The following is a 15,672-nucleotide window of genomic DNA, read 5'->3' as shown; positions in this document are numbered from 1 at the left end:
AATGCTGAAAAAGCAAAAAGAGGACTTGTAACTTGTTTTAGAGACTGAGCCATACGCTTAAACAATCAACCATCAACACTACTTCAGAAAGAGCTGACAGAAAATTGTATAATGAGCTCAGCAGAGGGAAAAACACCAGGACATTTTCTTGAAAATACAAGTTAGTCTCCCAAGAAAGGCACTGTTAGTATATAAACCTTTGCATACGCTTTTTGTCTTCAGACATGATTAGGTTCAGTGTTATGTGTTGGACATCACGATTTGGTGCTGCACCTAAGCAGCTCATAAAATACTACCGAGTAAAACAAAGACGAAATAGAAAGGGTACTTAATTTGTTTACTAAAACTGTGAGAGAGTTGTGAAATGAAAATGGCTGAGGAATGGGTATCGGCCGGACTTTACCATTTATTACTGTTTGACGTTTTCACGCACTATAATTTATTGCTTCCAAATTAAGAAAATTGCTAAATAGTATTCATACACTTTATTGCTTCCTAATCATTAAGAACATAAATAGTTTACGAAATAACTACAAATGATTGCAAAGGGATCGGCAAGAGAATGGTTAGAAACCGGCCTGTGAAGTTTATCAAGCGTACATTGAATCAAACAAAAAGCAGTATTGAAATAAGAATTATTTACACGGTTTAAGGGCCCATTAACCTATCCATGCGCTCGTTCGCGCGCGTTGCTAAGGAGGAAATTTCACTTCCGGTCACTTACGTCAGACTGAGCATTGAAAATAAAAACAACTCAAAAACTTGCAAATTCGCATACATTTTAGATGTTTTCCTTTGTGTTTCGCAAAATGCAAAGTAAAAAAAGTACAAGCAAAGACAAAATAACAGAAAGACAGAAAAAAAAGAGCAATAGAAAGAGAAAAACTAACTCCGTGTGGCTTTATTTGATCTTACCGAAGTGCGCTGGTAGTGTAAATTGCGCACGCGCTGATAGGGTAACTTCCGGTAACTTCCGGTTTCTTTACTGATGATAAAGGACACGCGGTTTTTCATCAAATCCAGCCTTTTTCGACGAATTTCGATTAAGCCAACGTTGGCAACATAGCTATGCATTCCTTTTTCGAAATCATACTCTTTTCAGAAAATTACGAATTTTTCAATATTTTGGAATGCTCTCAAAATCTGATCTTTTAGAAATGAAACAAAATCGATGCATAGCGTAATGAGGATTTAAATTAAAATATTAAATCAATGAAAAAGATCCCGAGAAAGTAATTTGCCTGGGAGCCTTTGCATTTTCTGTGTATTAGTCACATGAGCATGGGCGTGGCCTGATGACGTCATCACTAGTGTTACTGATCATGAAAAAGTTGAAACACCTGAAATGACTCTGAACTAGCTAAAAATGATGAGGTTATATGAGACTAAATTTTCCTTAGCAACGGATCGAAAAGATCGGTTAATGGGCCCTTAAGGACAGTGCCTACTTTTGTTAGTGCGCACACGTTCTGCGCATCACGCAAGCCATGGTTTAGCTCCAGGCAAACTGTTTACGTCGTCCAGCTGAAATCCTAGCTATTATCTGTCGAAAATTATACTGAAATCCAACTGTAAACATGTACCTGCAGATGGCGTAGTGCGCGCGCAAAACAAGTGCGAGATACACAAATGTCTCACTTACTGGGGAGGTGACAGGAAAAATGTAACGGGCACCGTAAAAGTTTTTAAAAAAGATCAATAACTTTAAAAAACGCGTGGTTACCCCTACATTTTATGTTATGAAATGGAAGTGGCAAGTCTATTCAACACGTGATTAGTTTCTGGTTGTGAGCAAAAGGTATTTAGACTGTATTTTAGCTGAGCCAGAGGAAGGCTGTCAGATACGTTAAAAGCGCTTTTGCAACGATTTTGTTGTTAAAAACATATCAGAAATGCTTTTCTTGTCACCAATTACCATGTAGTTTAAAGATCTTTTAAATGTGTTTGCTTTTCTGTATGTAAAGGCGAATTCTATGGAAATCTGTGAAGAAATATCCTTTCCTTCTTTTTTCAGGAAAATGCTGATGTCAGTATTTTTGTCGAGATTCAAGGCTACTTATCTCGAAAAAATGGGTCGCCACCCCCATTTTTCTTTGTGGATTCCAATAGCCCTTGCAAAGATCTACTTTTTCCGCGTGGTCCTTACCTGGCGCAAAAACCTTGGTATTTAGTAGGCACCGTCCTTAAGACGGCTGAAAACGTCCTATGAATTTAAGAAAATTACAAATCGAATTTGCACAATAACTTCAAAATATTGGCAAACTCAGTGTCCAAAGAAAGGTTTAAAACCGTCCTGCAAAGGTTCTTTAAGTCATAGTGTACATTTAATTTAAATAAGCAGTTTTAAATTAACGTTTTTTACGAGTTTTAGGTCGACTGAACCTCTCTACTGTAGACAAGTATCATCAGCTGCTGCGCTTATCAAAATAATTTAGCTGAAGAGAGCCTTAAGCCCATTACGATAATTTCTGCTGAAAATGAAACAGATACAAGGATTTATGGCACAATTTGCAGTAGCCATTAATCTAACAACATGTACAAAGTATGGGTCGCCACAATTCGGCCATATGATGGTGTCCGTAAAATGGAAAATAAACAAGAAGATAGCGAGGGGAAGCCAGCACACTGCAAACCCTAGCACAATAGCAATGGCCATTTTTAACACATTTCGCTCTCTTTCCTGGCGTTGTTGTCCAGCGTTGGCTAATTGCTCGGCTGGAATCTTCTGTGACTTGAGCTTTAGATAGATGATAATGTAAAGTATGGCTATCAACACCAACGGGGTAAAAGTGAATACAACAATATAGGACATGGTGTAATTCGCAAGGGATGAGAACTCACCAAAGACTTCATTCAAATGCCGCTCACAAACCCGTTTTTCTGGATATTCAACAAGTTTGTGAGCGATGAATTCTGGGGAGTTAACAGCTATCGCGACGATCCAAGTGGCAAGAATGAAGAACGGGCACAACTTTGAACTGATTAGTGGAGAACGAAGAGGAAATACCACAGCACCAAATCGATCCACTGCTATCAGAACCAGGCTCTGCATAGATACAGCAGAGGACATATCTGGAAAGAAGGAAACCAGCTTACATAAGGCCTGGCCAAGAGGACCATCGATCAGCCAGGAGTCTATATACAGTACTTGTATAAGCTGAGGAATCAAGAATATCGGTAACATGATATCCGACATGGCCATGTTTACAATGAGAAAGTTGATGGGTTTTCTCATGGTTTTCGTTTTGTAGACAATTACTCCGATGATGGTGTTCCCAGCCAACGAAAAAATGAAGATCAGGCAGTAAGCAGAGGTCATTCCAATTTTTTCTGCTGTAGGATTGCTTGGACAGCTCGATGACTGTGTTCCATTCATAGTTGTATTCACGTTGTCCGACATTGCCGTTTAGTTTCTTTTTCCGCTCCGGCTCAAGCTAATTTGCTCACTTAGTAACGTCACTCTATTTATAGGTTTTAGCGAAGGCGAAATAACTGTTCGGCTTGATACCGCGCGGAATGATTGACCGATTAAGAAATTTGCACGACATGTTTAATGATTGCACATGTTTGTTCCAGCTGTCCGTCTCCTATTTGCACTAATAGTTAGAGGTTCCTGTTTGGCGAGTAGCTCAACAAATTGGAGTGACTTTTCATTTCATATCTTAACGTTAATGAAACTGGAAGCAGACAGTGTCCTAGAATGGCGCTGCTGCGTCAAATGAAGTAGCGATTGGTTGGATTGGTTTCAGCTCTCCTCGAAGAATGATTAAATGTCGTTAAAGTTTCGTCTTCTGTTATTGTTTGGTGTTCATCAAATTGTCCATCAAGAGGGGGCAGTGAGAACACAGGATGTTCAATGTTAGAGTCCTAGCTCAATTAAATCAATTATCCTGATGCCCTATCAGAGAATTTGCATCTTATCGGAGTTTAAATTTAGAAATTTAAATGTCTATAATATATACATATTTGTATGTCTAATTTGCTGCGAGGATGACCCATGATTATCTTAATTAGAAACTTTCTCTTAATTGTCTCTCTCCGCTGTTTTTAATGTAAATTTGCTACCAACTCTAATTTTTTTTTACATATTGTCAGTTCCATCTTTCGTTCATTTGTCATCAAAGTTCTTTAAATCATTTTTTAAATACACTCATCTCGCAGTGGTTTTCTGACGGCATCGGATGACGCCAAATTAGAATTCAGAACCATTAAATGGAGAACGAAAGTCTGTTTGATAAGACGGACCAAAAGCCTTGTTTTTCTTGCCATAACAGTTTTTTTACAATCTGGGCCGGGTTGTTCAAAATCGAATTAAATTAATCCAGGATTAGCGAGAATTTTGATTTCAGTTTTGTAACTTTTCGGTGAGATTTTCTGTCTATATTGTTTGTCCTTCAGTTTTGAGCTTGATCAATCTTGAAATATTCGAAACATAACAAGTTAAAAACATTTTTATGAAACAAGAATAAATACTTTGGTTAATTTTTAATCCTGGGTTAGCGATAACCGGCTTTCGAACAACCCGGCCCTGGTAGACAAACCATGAAACACAATGCAAATGGAGTCCAATACATACATTTTATCTGCAGACTAATATAATGTGGCTATTCTTAACAAAATCACCTGCCACTAACTTGGTCAGTTGGACCATATACTGCTTTTCTCTTAAAAATAGAGCATCGATATCATAAGCCTGCTTAAAGCAATTTCCAGGAGTAATCATAGACTATATATTGGTAGATTGCTTTACGAACCAATCAGTGCTACCTGATTAATTGTTTGCAGGACCGAAAAACAACTACATTTTGAAAGGAGGCTCCTAAGACCCTGGCGGTAATTTCGACTGAAAATTAAACAAATGCAAGGGTTAATAGCACAATTTGCACGAGCAACGATCAGTGCAATAACATAATAATGTATGGTGCCACAAGACACTTTATCTAGTAAGGTAAAAATAGTGTACGGCACCCAACATACTGCGAAACTTAATACAATAGCAATGACCATTTTGAACACATTTCTGTCCCTTTTCTCTCGTTGCTGTGTAGCGTTGATCGAACGTTCGCCTGGAGTCGGCTGTGACTTACGCTTCAAAACAATCGTACAGTAAAGTACAGCCATTAAAACCAAAGGAGTATAAGGGAGTACAACAAATATTGCCAAAATGTAATTTGCAAAGGACGAGAACTCTCCAAAGGCTTCACTCCATTCCCGTGCACACACTAGCTTCCCAGCGGAGTATCCAACAAGTCTGAAGGGGAAAAGATATGGGGACCGGGTAGCCATCGCGATGATCCAAGAGGCGGGAATGAAGAAGAGGCAAAGTTTAATGAGAGCTGATGAGCGGAGAACGGAGGGAAAATACCACAGCAGTGGAGGAGACATCAGAAAAGAAGATACGAAGCTTACACAAGGCTTGACCAAGAGGTCCGCCTATCAGCTAGGAGTCGACATACAACGCTGTTACAACCTTCGGGAACAAGAAAAATCGGTAACAGCAGATCGGACATGGCCATGTTTACTATATCAAAAAGATGGTGCTTGTCCTCATTGTCTTTGTCTCGTAGACGATTATTCCGATTAAAGTATTCCCAGCCAACGAAACAATGAAGATCAAACAGAAGCGAAGGTTTTTCCAATTTTCTCTGCTGCAGGATTTTTGAAGCAGCTCGTTGGCTCATCATAAGTTCTATTCATTGTTCAGTTCGCGTGTTTACTGATATCCTAAAGTTTACTATCGATTATAAGGATTCGTTGGCTTGCACAGATGATTTGCAGCTTTTGCTCCAAACCAGCTGTCTCTTATTGAGGGTATCGTAATGGATATGCTGCGGATCAGTTTTCCACTGTCGCTGTTTCACATTGTTGAATATAACTTTCGCTTGACTGAGAACATTTACACAAATTTTCCAAATTCGCCTATTATTTGACACCCCAATGATTTTTCTCTTTCAATTGCAAACTGACCTATGACGTAATGATGGAAGTCAGTGAAGGAAGTTATCAACACTAATTTATTACGCCGATCGTTCTTCAAATAATCTATATGCGAGATCTCTGGAGATCTTCCTTTAAGTTAACACATTCCTTTTGCAACAGCCGTACGACGCCAACCAAACAAAGAAAAAGTAAAGGACTGGTGCAACTTTGCCGACATTCTCAACGAATAATGACAGACTATATATCAAACGCTAGGTATTTTACTGGGGATCTAGAATCGCGTTTTTCGAAAACACCTTCCATCTCGATCGAACGTTAAGAGGAAGAAATTAGACCAACAGTTTAATTTCCTGAAAAACAATTTTCAACTGAATAATATTTCCTACGCAATGCGTAAATGCATTCCCTGAAAAAAAATTTTCATCTGAATGGTGTTTCCTACGCAATACGTAAATGCATAGTTAGGGGCGCAAGCTGCAAATCATCTTGGCAAATAAAACAAAATATGTAAAATTGTTAACCACAACGATAACAAATATTCCAATCCGATTGCCTGTAAGAAGGCTGGAAATCAGCAGTCAATTAGGACACTTTCAAATAATCTCTATGTGAGATCTCTAGAGATCTTCCTTTAAGTTGACACATCTCTTTTACAACAGCCGCGTTTGATATGTTGACAAAGAACAATTCTGAAAAATTCTGATCCTAGCGGTATGCAGAAAGAAATTAGACCAACAGTTTAATTCCCTGAAGAACAGTTTTCATCTAAATGATATTTCCTACGCAAGGCGTAAATGCATTGTTAGGGGCGTAAGCTGCAAATCATCTTGGCAAATAAAACAAAATATATAAAATTGTTAACCACGACGATAACAAATTTTCCAATCCGATTGCTTGTAAGAAGGCAGGAAATCAACAGTCAATTAGGACACTTTCAAATAATCTCTGTGTGAGATCTCCAGAGATCTTCCTTTAAGTTAACACATTCCTTTTGCAACAGCCGTACGACGCCAACCAAAAAAAGAAAACGTAAAGGACTGGTGCAACTTCGCCGACTGACATTCTTAACGAATAATGACAGACTATATATCAAACGCTAGGTATTTTACTGGGGATCTAGAACCACGTTTTTCGAAAACCTTTCATCTCGATCGCACGTAAACAGGAAGAAATTAGACCAACAGTTTAATTCCCTTAAAAACAATTTTCATCTGAATGATATTTCCTACGCAATACGTAAATGCATAGTTGGGGCGCAGGCTGCAAATCATCTTAGCAAATAAAACCAAATATATAAAATTGCTAACCACAACTATAACAAATTGTCCGATCCGATTGGTTGTAAGAAGGCTGGAAATCAGCAGTCAGTTAGGACACTTTACGCACATTCTGCACAGCGCGAGAAGTACGCTAGGTTCAACGGAGAGAATCCTCTTGTTAGCTTTCACTCTTGGGGAAACCGATTGTGCGCAACACGTTGAATTGGTGGTTGGCGCCAAAGCAAGTACTCCATACGAACTGTGTATGTTGTTTTGATTATACTGTCTGTAATTTCTGTAAATATTTTGAAGTTTAAATAAAGTCTTCGCTATAGTTTGTTTGCTTGTGAAATATGTTAACTTTCATGGCAAGATTTGCATTTCTCCATTTCCTTCATGAACCTGTCCAAGTTCACGATCTTGGATCCAAAGTTATTTTCATTTTCTTTTTCAGCTTCCTGCGAGTTATTTAGGAACGTTTGCTTCTTACTGTTTTTAATTACGAATGCAACAGATCCAAATGTTCAGAAGTTTCCACTTCAACGTTCCGCGGAACAAAATGTGATCTATTGATCGCAATCGTCGCGCTTTTCGTGATACGGGGCTGCCGACTTTCGCTCTTGAATATCCTTTTTCGCCCCTTTTCGGCCAGCTTTGTGCCACTTGAGCTCTTTTCTGACTCTTTCTGGGTTGTATTTTTTCCAATTTTTTCTTCTATAGACAACACTTTTATCGAAAACAGAAGAGGGACCCGGCATTTTTAAGTTGCCCGAGGCGGCCATGTTTGTTTACAACTCGCACACGCATGCTATCGCGCGCGATATTGCGTGATTTTCTCGCGGGTTATTTGCTCGCGTGTACATTGGGAACCATTCTTGGCGCGGTCAAAAAACCCTTTCGGGCCTCCTTAATGTTTTTTTTCTCATACGATGTTATATTTTCCTAAATTGACAGGACTTGCTAGGACCTGGTGCCACCCAGTAATTATGTTTATAATCAACCTATGGTTAAAAGCGGCAAGATTTTTCAATACAAGATCCCAAAAGAAATACCGCGTACAAACAGCAATAATAATAATAAATAAAACTTTTTCTAAAGGTTGTAAGGAAATTCGAGGCTCAAGCTGCGCGAATATCCGAATGCAAATTAAGATGTTTGAAAAACCCATCCGGTCGCGTTTTCAGGTTAATTTACTGCATGATTGGCAGTTCAGGCTAAATAATTTCGCCTTCATCTTAATATGAATAAAGCACTATCAACGGATGACAAACCAGCTAATAAATGGAGTCCGACAGAAGTATAATTTCATGTCATCAAACTCCAACACAACGATGAATGGAACACAGCCACCAAGCTGCTTCAGTAATCCTACAGCAGGAAAAATTGGAATAACGTTCTCTTACTGCCTGATCCTTATCATTTCGCTGAGCGGGAACACATTAGTCGAAATAATGTTCTACGAGACTGACCTATTGATTGGTAAACGGTGCTCTCGGTCACACCTCGTATAAGCTGCATATCTTCTTTTCCGATGTTTCCACGATTGTGTCTATTCAGAGCCTGGTACTGATAGCATTGGATCGATTTGGAGCTGTGGTATTTCCCCTCCGTTCTCCGATCATTAGCTCTAAACCGTGCCTCTTCTTCATTCAAACCCGCAATTCGACGCAAAAGTCGCCATCATCTTTGCAAGACAATGAACTCTGATTGGTTGTCAGTTAAGGCCCAAAATGAGAAACCGAATGCAAGAGTTAAGGCGGCGTACCTCTAGTGACCATAAGCCGTTTTACCGCGCTGCAATTGCAATAGGCCATTCCATGAAAACGCTTCGTTTTTATCAATCACCCTCTATCTCGTGAAAGGAGTCGGTAGGTCGATTAGAAATATAAATGTAAGATGATACTATCTTCCCCGTGGCTGCCACTTTGCATCGGAACTGCTGTCACTCCACAAGGTGTTCGAAGACGATGTTATGGAGGCTCTGTTAGATGTCAGAGTCACTTGAAGATGGGTATGTAGTGTGTTTAGCTAAGACAAAAAGAAAAAAGAAAACGAAAAAGAAAACGAAAAGAAAAGAACAGAAAAGAAAATGGGGACAGGCAATCAGCCAAAAGCACCTTTTTTACACTTTTTAAAAAACTTGACTCGGGCCTCTGTCGGGCGAAATATGAAAAATATGAAAAACAACAATTAACAACAACAAAAAAGTGTACTAATTTAAATCCAAGGTTACACGGGACACAAGCTAGAAGCAGAACGAAAATTCTTAGACAATTAAGATTTTTATTATCTAAAGACCAGGTCAAACGTGAAACTAAAATGTCAAATCTCTCAGCTGCTTAATGCGCATTTGACGTATCAGTAACACCCGTCTTCACCACGATATAAATAAAGCAGTGCTTAACAGCCAACAAACTAGTACACTTTACGACGCCGGAAGACTCGAACTCAGCAATAAACGGGACTCACCCAACGAGCTGCTTCAGTAATCCTGCAGCAGTGGAAATTGGAAAAACCTTCGCTTACTGGCTGATCTTTATTGTTTCGTTGACTGGGAGTACTTCAATCGGAATAATTGTCTACAAGACAAAAACCATGAGAAAAACTACCAACTTTCTGTTAGTAAACATGGCCGTGTCCGATCTGCTGTTACCGATTTTCTTGTTCCCGCAAGTTATAACAGAGTTATATATCAACTCCTGGCTGGTAGGCGGTCTTTTTGGTCAGGCCTTTTGTAAGCTGTATGTCTTTGTTTCCGATGTCTCCGTCGCTGTATGTATTCAGAGCCTGCTGGTTCTGTTAGCAGCGGATCGATTTGGAGCTGTGGTATTTCCCCTCCTTTCTCCACTCGTCAGCCCTAAGCTTTGCCTCTTCTTCATTCCCGCCACTTGAATCATCGCGATGGCTGTCCAGTCCCCTTATCTCTTCGCTTCAGACTCGTTGAACATTCACGGAAGTTGGTTTGCACTCGGGAATGGGATGAAGTCTTTGGAGAGTTCTCGTCCTATGCAAATTACGAGTTTGAGTAATATGTAACTTTATTCTATAGTTGTTGTTAACCGTTTTGCAATCATAATCTATTTTACCCTTTTCTGTGGTAATTTGGTAGCAATAAAATTCACCCAATTCAAATTCAACCTATTCATAGCCATTCTAGTTAGCTCCCGAGTTTTATAACTTTATCCACAATCCATGTCACGGATTAAAATCGTTTGATGATGGAGTAAAAAGCTTAACAGGAAGTTTCTGTCAGTCAGAAAGTAATGCAAGATTTAATCACGTGCAGTTTCCAGGTGCTCTGCACGCATGCCCGCAGACACGGAGTGCTTTCCATGCAATTAAAAATTCATCTTCAGAAATTTCAGGTGGCGAGTGGAACATCATTATTCACACAACTTGATAAAAAGAGGACAACCTCGCGAACCCTGTTCCATTAGACTCTCCTCTAGAATTTTCCGAAATTTGCTGTTGAATGGTTTGCGTTTAGCAAATTTAATATTTACTTTAAACCTTCACTTTATTGACCAAGCTATTTGTTATCCACGATGTGAAGATGGGAATTGTATTATGTTTCTTAGTCGTGTTTTAATAAGAATTTAATCTCTATATAGTTAGAGGCACCTTGTGGCTCTGCATTTTACATCTTCCCTTCACAACCTCATATTAAAGTTTCCATCTCGTTGTTATACTCAGTGTAACCTTATTTGTCAAAGGGGTAGTTACATTGTGAACAAGCCGCATAGTGTTAGAATTGATGTCGAAACTTTATCAGGCTTCGACCTATCAGCTTTAAACGCTAATACTTTCTTTTTCGAGCGCATTAAACGAACCGTGGTGAAAAAACTGCCACGCCGTGTAAAACCCAACATGAACGTTCGCTGAAAATTATTCTGACATCGCTATCTTTAATACAGGCATTGCGGTTCAGTCAAGGTCGAGCAAAATGGTGCGAGAGATAAGATATGCAGATGTACAAACAACTAGAAAAGCCAAAACACGACAAAATTCTCACTATAAGCAATGAGAAAAAGACCAACAATGCGTCTCTTTTTTTTTTTTTTTTTTTCGCAAATATTCGGTCACCGAATAGCTGTGATTTTAGGTCGAAACAATTTCAGTATGATCGTCCAAAACGATATTGTAATAACTGTCTTCTTGGAAGACCGCATGGCTAATTTGGATATAATATATCAGACACAAGAGACAGTGTTTCATGTAATATATTAAACGCGAAAGACAGTGTTTCATCCAGATATCCAAACACCGAGAAGAGAGTTGAAAATATGAAGCGCGGCGGAGGAGTTTTGACGAAATTTGAGGCGTTTGGATAGCCAATGAAACACTGTTTCGAGTGTTTGATATATCTTCTCAATCGAAACAAAACCTAAGGAGTAAACGGAGAAGAAAAATCTTCAAACTCTATTCTAGTTAACACCGGGTATCCTTCACGGTTGTGATTTTCTTTGTTTTTGATGTGTAAACCTGATAATTATTAACGAGTTTGAGAAGGTCAAATGATCATCTTTAAGGTCATAGTGAATATAGACCATTACAAATGCCTCCAAATATGCTTCAACTGAACTGCATCAAAAATATTAGGGGAAAATTCTCTTTTTCATTTTTTTTTTTTTTGGCAAAAAATTTTTCCTGTGAAATGCCAATACGTTTTATGGCATCTTTAAGGCACCATTCTTAAATTCTCGATAGGTCACTTTCGACATATTAAAATTTAGCATGATAATGAGGCCTACAGGACTCAAACAAAAGAAGTGAGTAAACATGTCATTCAATTTCCTTTGTTTGTGTCCTCTAGGACTCACTGCCAAGCTAAATTTTAATATATCGAAAACAGTTAATGGCCATGGCAATCTATAATTGCACGAAAATCACTCATTACTTTGAAACGGGCTAGAAACATGTATTCTTAGGCGATTTGTCCTTCATTTTTGAAAGTAACAAATATCATTATTCTTCTAGCAATATATGAGGGTGATTTTGTAGAGGAGAGGTGTACATTTGATATCTAATAGTGAAATGTGGGAATTTTTCTGTTGACGAATATGGGAAAAAGTCACTTCTTTTCAAGTTTACCAGACCAAGCTTAAGAGGGAATCCAACGCACTTAAAAACTTGGGTTTGGCATGAATAAATAACTTGTTTTAGACACTCTTACAAAACCAAGCTCGACTCACTAATAAAATGTAGCTAGTTATAAAAAAAAACAACTACAACAGCAACAACAACAACAACAAATTTTGGAGTGATGTGAAGTTTATATGAAATAATTCATATATGAACTGCGGTTGTAGATGAAAGTGAAGAATGATCATCGCAGTTAATTTTCCAATTTAAGCAATTGGAAAGAAGAAACCTGAAAAAATCAAGCCCTGATTTTTTCAGGCTTCTTCTTTCCAATTGCTTAAATTGGAAAATTAACTGCGATGATCATTCTTCACTTTCAAATTTTGGAGTGTTAAAAACTTGAAGGCCATGAATTGAATGCCTTCCGTGTCATTCGGCAGTGAACAACAAACGTTTTTAAATCGGTTTTCAAGAACTGCTAAAATAAGCGACTGTCGGAAGACAAGCAAAAAGTCTTCCTGACCTCGAATGACAGCGAAAGTGTGACGATTAGAGCCGTTAATTTTATATGACTTAAGGCCTTGTATGTCAAAGCAAACCATGATAACACTAGCCACAAATACATATTCTGGACTGTTTTGATTTGTGTGATTAGCTACAAATAGATGTGAGCTGGGTTAGCTTAAATTTTCCACCTTTAGTTGACATAACAGTGAAAGACTAGCACAAGAAATAGGATTTTTTTTTTCAATTTAATCGCTGCGTGACAAAATATGGGTGAGTCTTGTTTACAAAATAGTCTTATTACCATACGCGCTTCAGTCACTGATGAAGCGACAATTTTCAAGTCTGAATTTTCTCGTGTTTGCTTCCTATGAAACCGTAAGTATTAAAAGTAAATTTATTTGCTACAGCTTACCTCAGGGTGTATTTTTGCGCATAGTTTCTTTTTTCTGGCATAGCTTGTACACCTCCACATTTCTTAATGGCTCTTTGCCTAAAAGTAAAACTGTGAAAAGCAATACTGGAATGAGTAAACAGCTTCCTCGCTAAGCTGTACAGAAACATTGAACAAAGCAAACACACTATGAACTTTTTTAAAAGCCAAGAGATAAAGGCAGAGTCGCCTAAGAAGATTTTATTGACATGGTGATTGAGAGAAATAAAATTGTACGTGCCAGTTCTTTATAGTCGGGGGCCCGGTGCTTAGAAATGTGTAAAATGGGTATCAGAGTAAGGCCTTCTGGCTACCTTTAAAGTGCTGCCATGCTGCGAATTCTAGAAAAAAAAAATTGTCAAATAAATTCTTTACCTAGCTTTCTTGTTGATTCTTTTTGTATTTTTCCTTTGTAGCCTGTGCACTTCCATTTGTAGTTTCAGTTTTTCCCATAAAGGCGGTGAGAAACGAACGGTACACACAGCAGCACAGGAACAACTTCTGTGCCTTGGCAGACATCATAAAGATCGGCGATGAAGGCTTGAAAATTTTCCAAAAGGGACCTCACCACAGCCGGTGAACTCAAACAACATGTGCTGAAATGTTAAATAAAATTTAGAAGAGTGATTCAGGGAGGATGATGATTTAAGGTTACAGTATACCTTCCGATCGGCAATTTTCTTCAAATTTGGATTTTTGATTCAAAGTAATGGTCGAAGAGTAATCTCTAATTTCTGAAAACAAAATTGAAAAAGGCTTAATATTGGTGGAGAAATGGAGGTTTTACGTTTTGGCCGGAAGTAAAAGTTCCCTCTTGATTGACAGCCCTATAACGTGTACGCAATCATCCGAGACTACTTTCGCGGGAATATTACCTATATGGATACCATGAATTGGCTGGCTACTCAGTTAATCAGCATTGTTAATCCAAACATTTTTCGTATTAGGTGTAATTCTATCAAGTTATAAGTAAACATGGACCACGGAAAACTCTGTTTACCACTTCGAAAAAGCGAAGAACGAATGAAAGCACATCAATGAGTGAAGAGGCGAAAGTTGGCCTCGCAGATGAAGCTATAGCTATCGTATCAAGCGGACAAAAAGATCGGGTCAAGAGAAGAGAAAGGTTCTGTAAAAATTTGGCAACTCGACAGCGATAACAGCGACGTTTACAGTGACTGTTTTGTTGAGTCCGATACCGATGAATCGTCCAACTCATTGAGATCCATTGGAATATTATCCATGCACATTTGCTCCGCCGCGCTTTCTTTTGTTCAGTTTGTTCTCGTCGCCCGGCCACTCTAGCGTTCGTATCCTTTTTCGTCTTCCCCATTTTGCCAGACCAGCTTCAAGAAAAACCGAGCTACAGAAAAATTATCTTTCCACCTTGAGCGCATTGCGAAACACAAGGGGTTTTTTGGAGATTCACACATAAATTTCACCGCGAGTTAATTGTAGCAAATTTTCCTTTCGCTGATTGGCTCGGTGATCTGAGAACCCAGTTGAAAGCGTTTGTAGGTGGAGTTTGTTTGCGAAGCAAGAGATTATTCTTAGCGCTGTTTTCTCGAATAAATTTTTTCGCTTGAAGCAGACACTTTAAAGAGTTACAACTCAAAGGGGATTTGTTTGATTGCCCTCAAATTTGGACAGTAGCTAGATTAACATATAAAAAACAAAAAGTTGTCTGCGAATTGTTTATTTCGAAATGTTTTTTCTCCGAGAGCATTTTTTGTACGATCGCTTCACACTTTTTAAATCCTGTTTCGAAAATGTTCTGTAACTTTTTACTTCAATTAAATGTGGCAAAACGCAGACACGCTTTTTTAGCGCTTTTTGTCCTGAAACCGAGGAAAAAAATAAATTGGCGAAAAACAAAATTCGCTTTGACTTGTAGCTTCCAAAACGCTCGCATTTGGTGGCCGTGAAAAAAATCGGCAGTTCATTTTATTTCAAAATTTTTGGTGTGGCTTGATAGCCAGCTCTATAAGCTTTAATTTGATGTTGGGGGTTAGGTATCTACAGCTTAAACCGGACGCGCTACATCGCTTGGACGCGAGACACCCCTGAAGGTATACGGTAACCTTAAAATAAGTAAAACTGCGTAAACGCCACAACAACCAGTTTCAAAATGTTGTTCTGTGGATGCCGTCCACAAATTGCGCATGCAGAAATATTTCAAAATTCTTTATTCAACAGCGTCATCGTCGTGGTTAGCTAAAGTTTTTCAGACTTCAAGTACTTTTTATGCCACTGTCATACAATTATAATCTTCAATTGGTCAATTCCGTGCAATTACTTGCGCGTAGTCAAAAATTAAACAGGATTAAACTTTTGTCTAGTTTGACGATTTTTACATTGTTAACCTGGATTTGCTAAGATCCAGAACAGCTATGATGGCGAAGGAATGACGAATAAAACGCAATTTAGACTTGTTATTTTGTTCAAAGTCTCTGT

At 38.5% G+C, this 15,672-nt stretch overlaps 1 protein-coding gene and 1 pseudogene across 1 annotated transcript; both read right to left on the bottom strand.

Moving 5' to 3' along the window:
* Window positions 1–2,431: 2,431 nt before the first annotated feature.
* On the bottom strand, window positions 2,432–3,416 carry LOC145487359 (RYamide receptor-like). The gene has a single exon (XM_081466122.1). It carries the CDS (start codon window positions 3,398–3,400, stop codon window positions 2,432–2,434), a length of 969 nt encoding a protein of 322 aa, XP_081322248.1. The 5' UTR covers window positions 3,401–3,416.
* A 1,168-nt stretch (window positions 3,417–4,584) lies between these two features.
* On the bottom strand, window positions 4,585–6,267 carry LOC145488546 (neuropeptide Y receptor type 1-like; annotated as a pseudogene).
* Window positions 6,268–15,672: the final 9,405 nt, after the last annotated feature.

This window comes from Orbicella franksi, chromosome 5, assembly GCF_964199315.1.
Source record: "Orbicella franksi chromosome 5, jaOrbFran1.1, whole genome shotgun sequence".
Lineage (NCBI taxonomy): Eukaryota > Metazoa > Cnidaria > Anthozoa > Scleractinia > Merulinidae > Orbicella > Orbicella franksi.
This window is presented reverse-complemented; position numbering and strand designations above follow the sequence as displayed.

Excerpts from the sequence above, each read along its gene's own strand:
- LOC145487359 (XM_081466122.1), bottom strand. The coding sequence starts at position 3,400 with ATGTCGGACAACGTGAATACAACTATGAATGGAACACAGTCATCGAGC.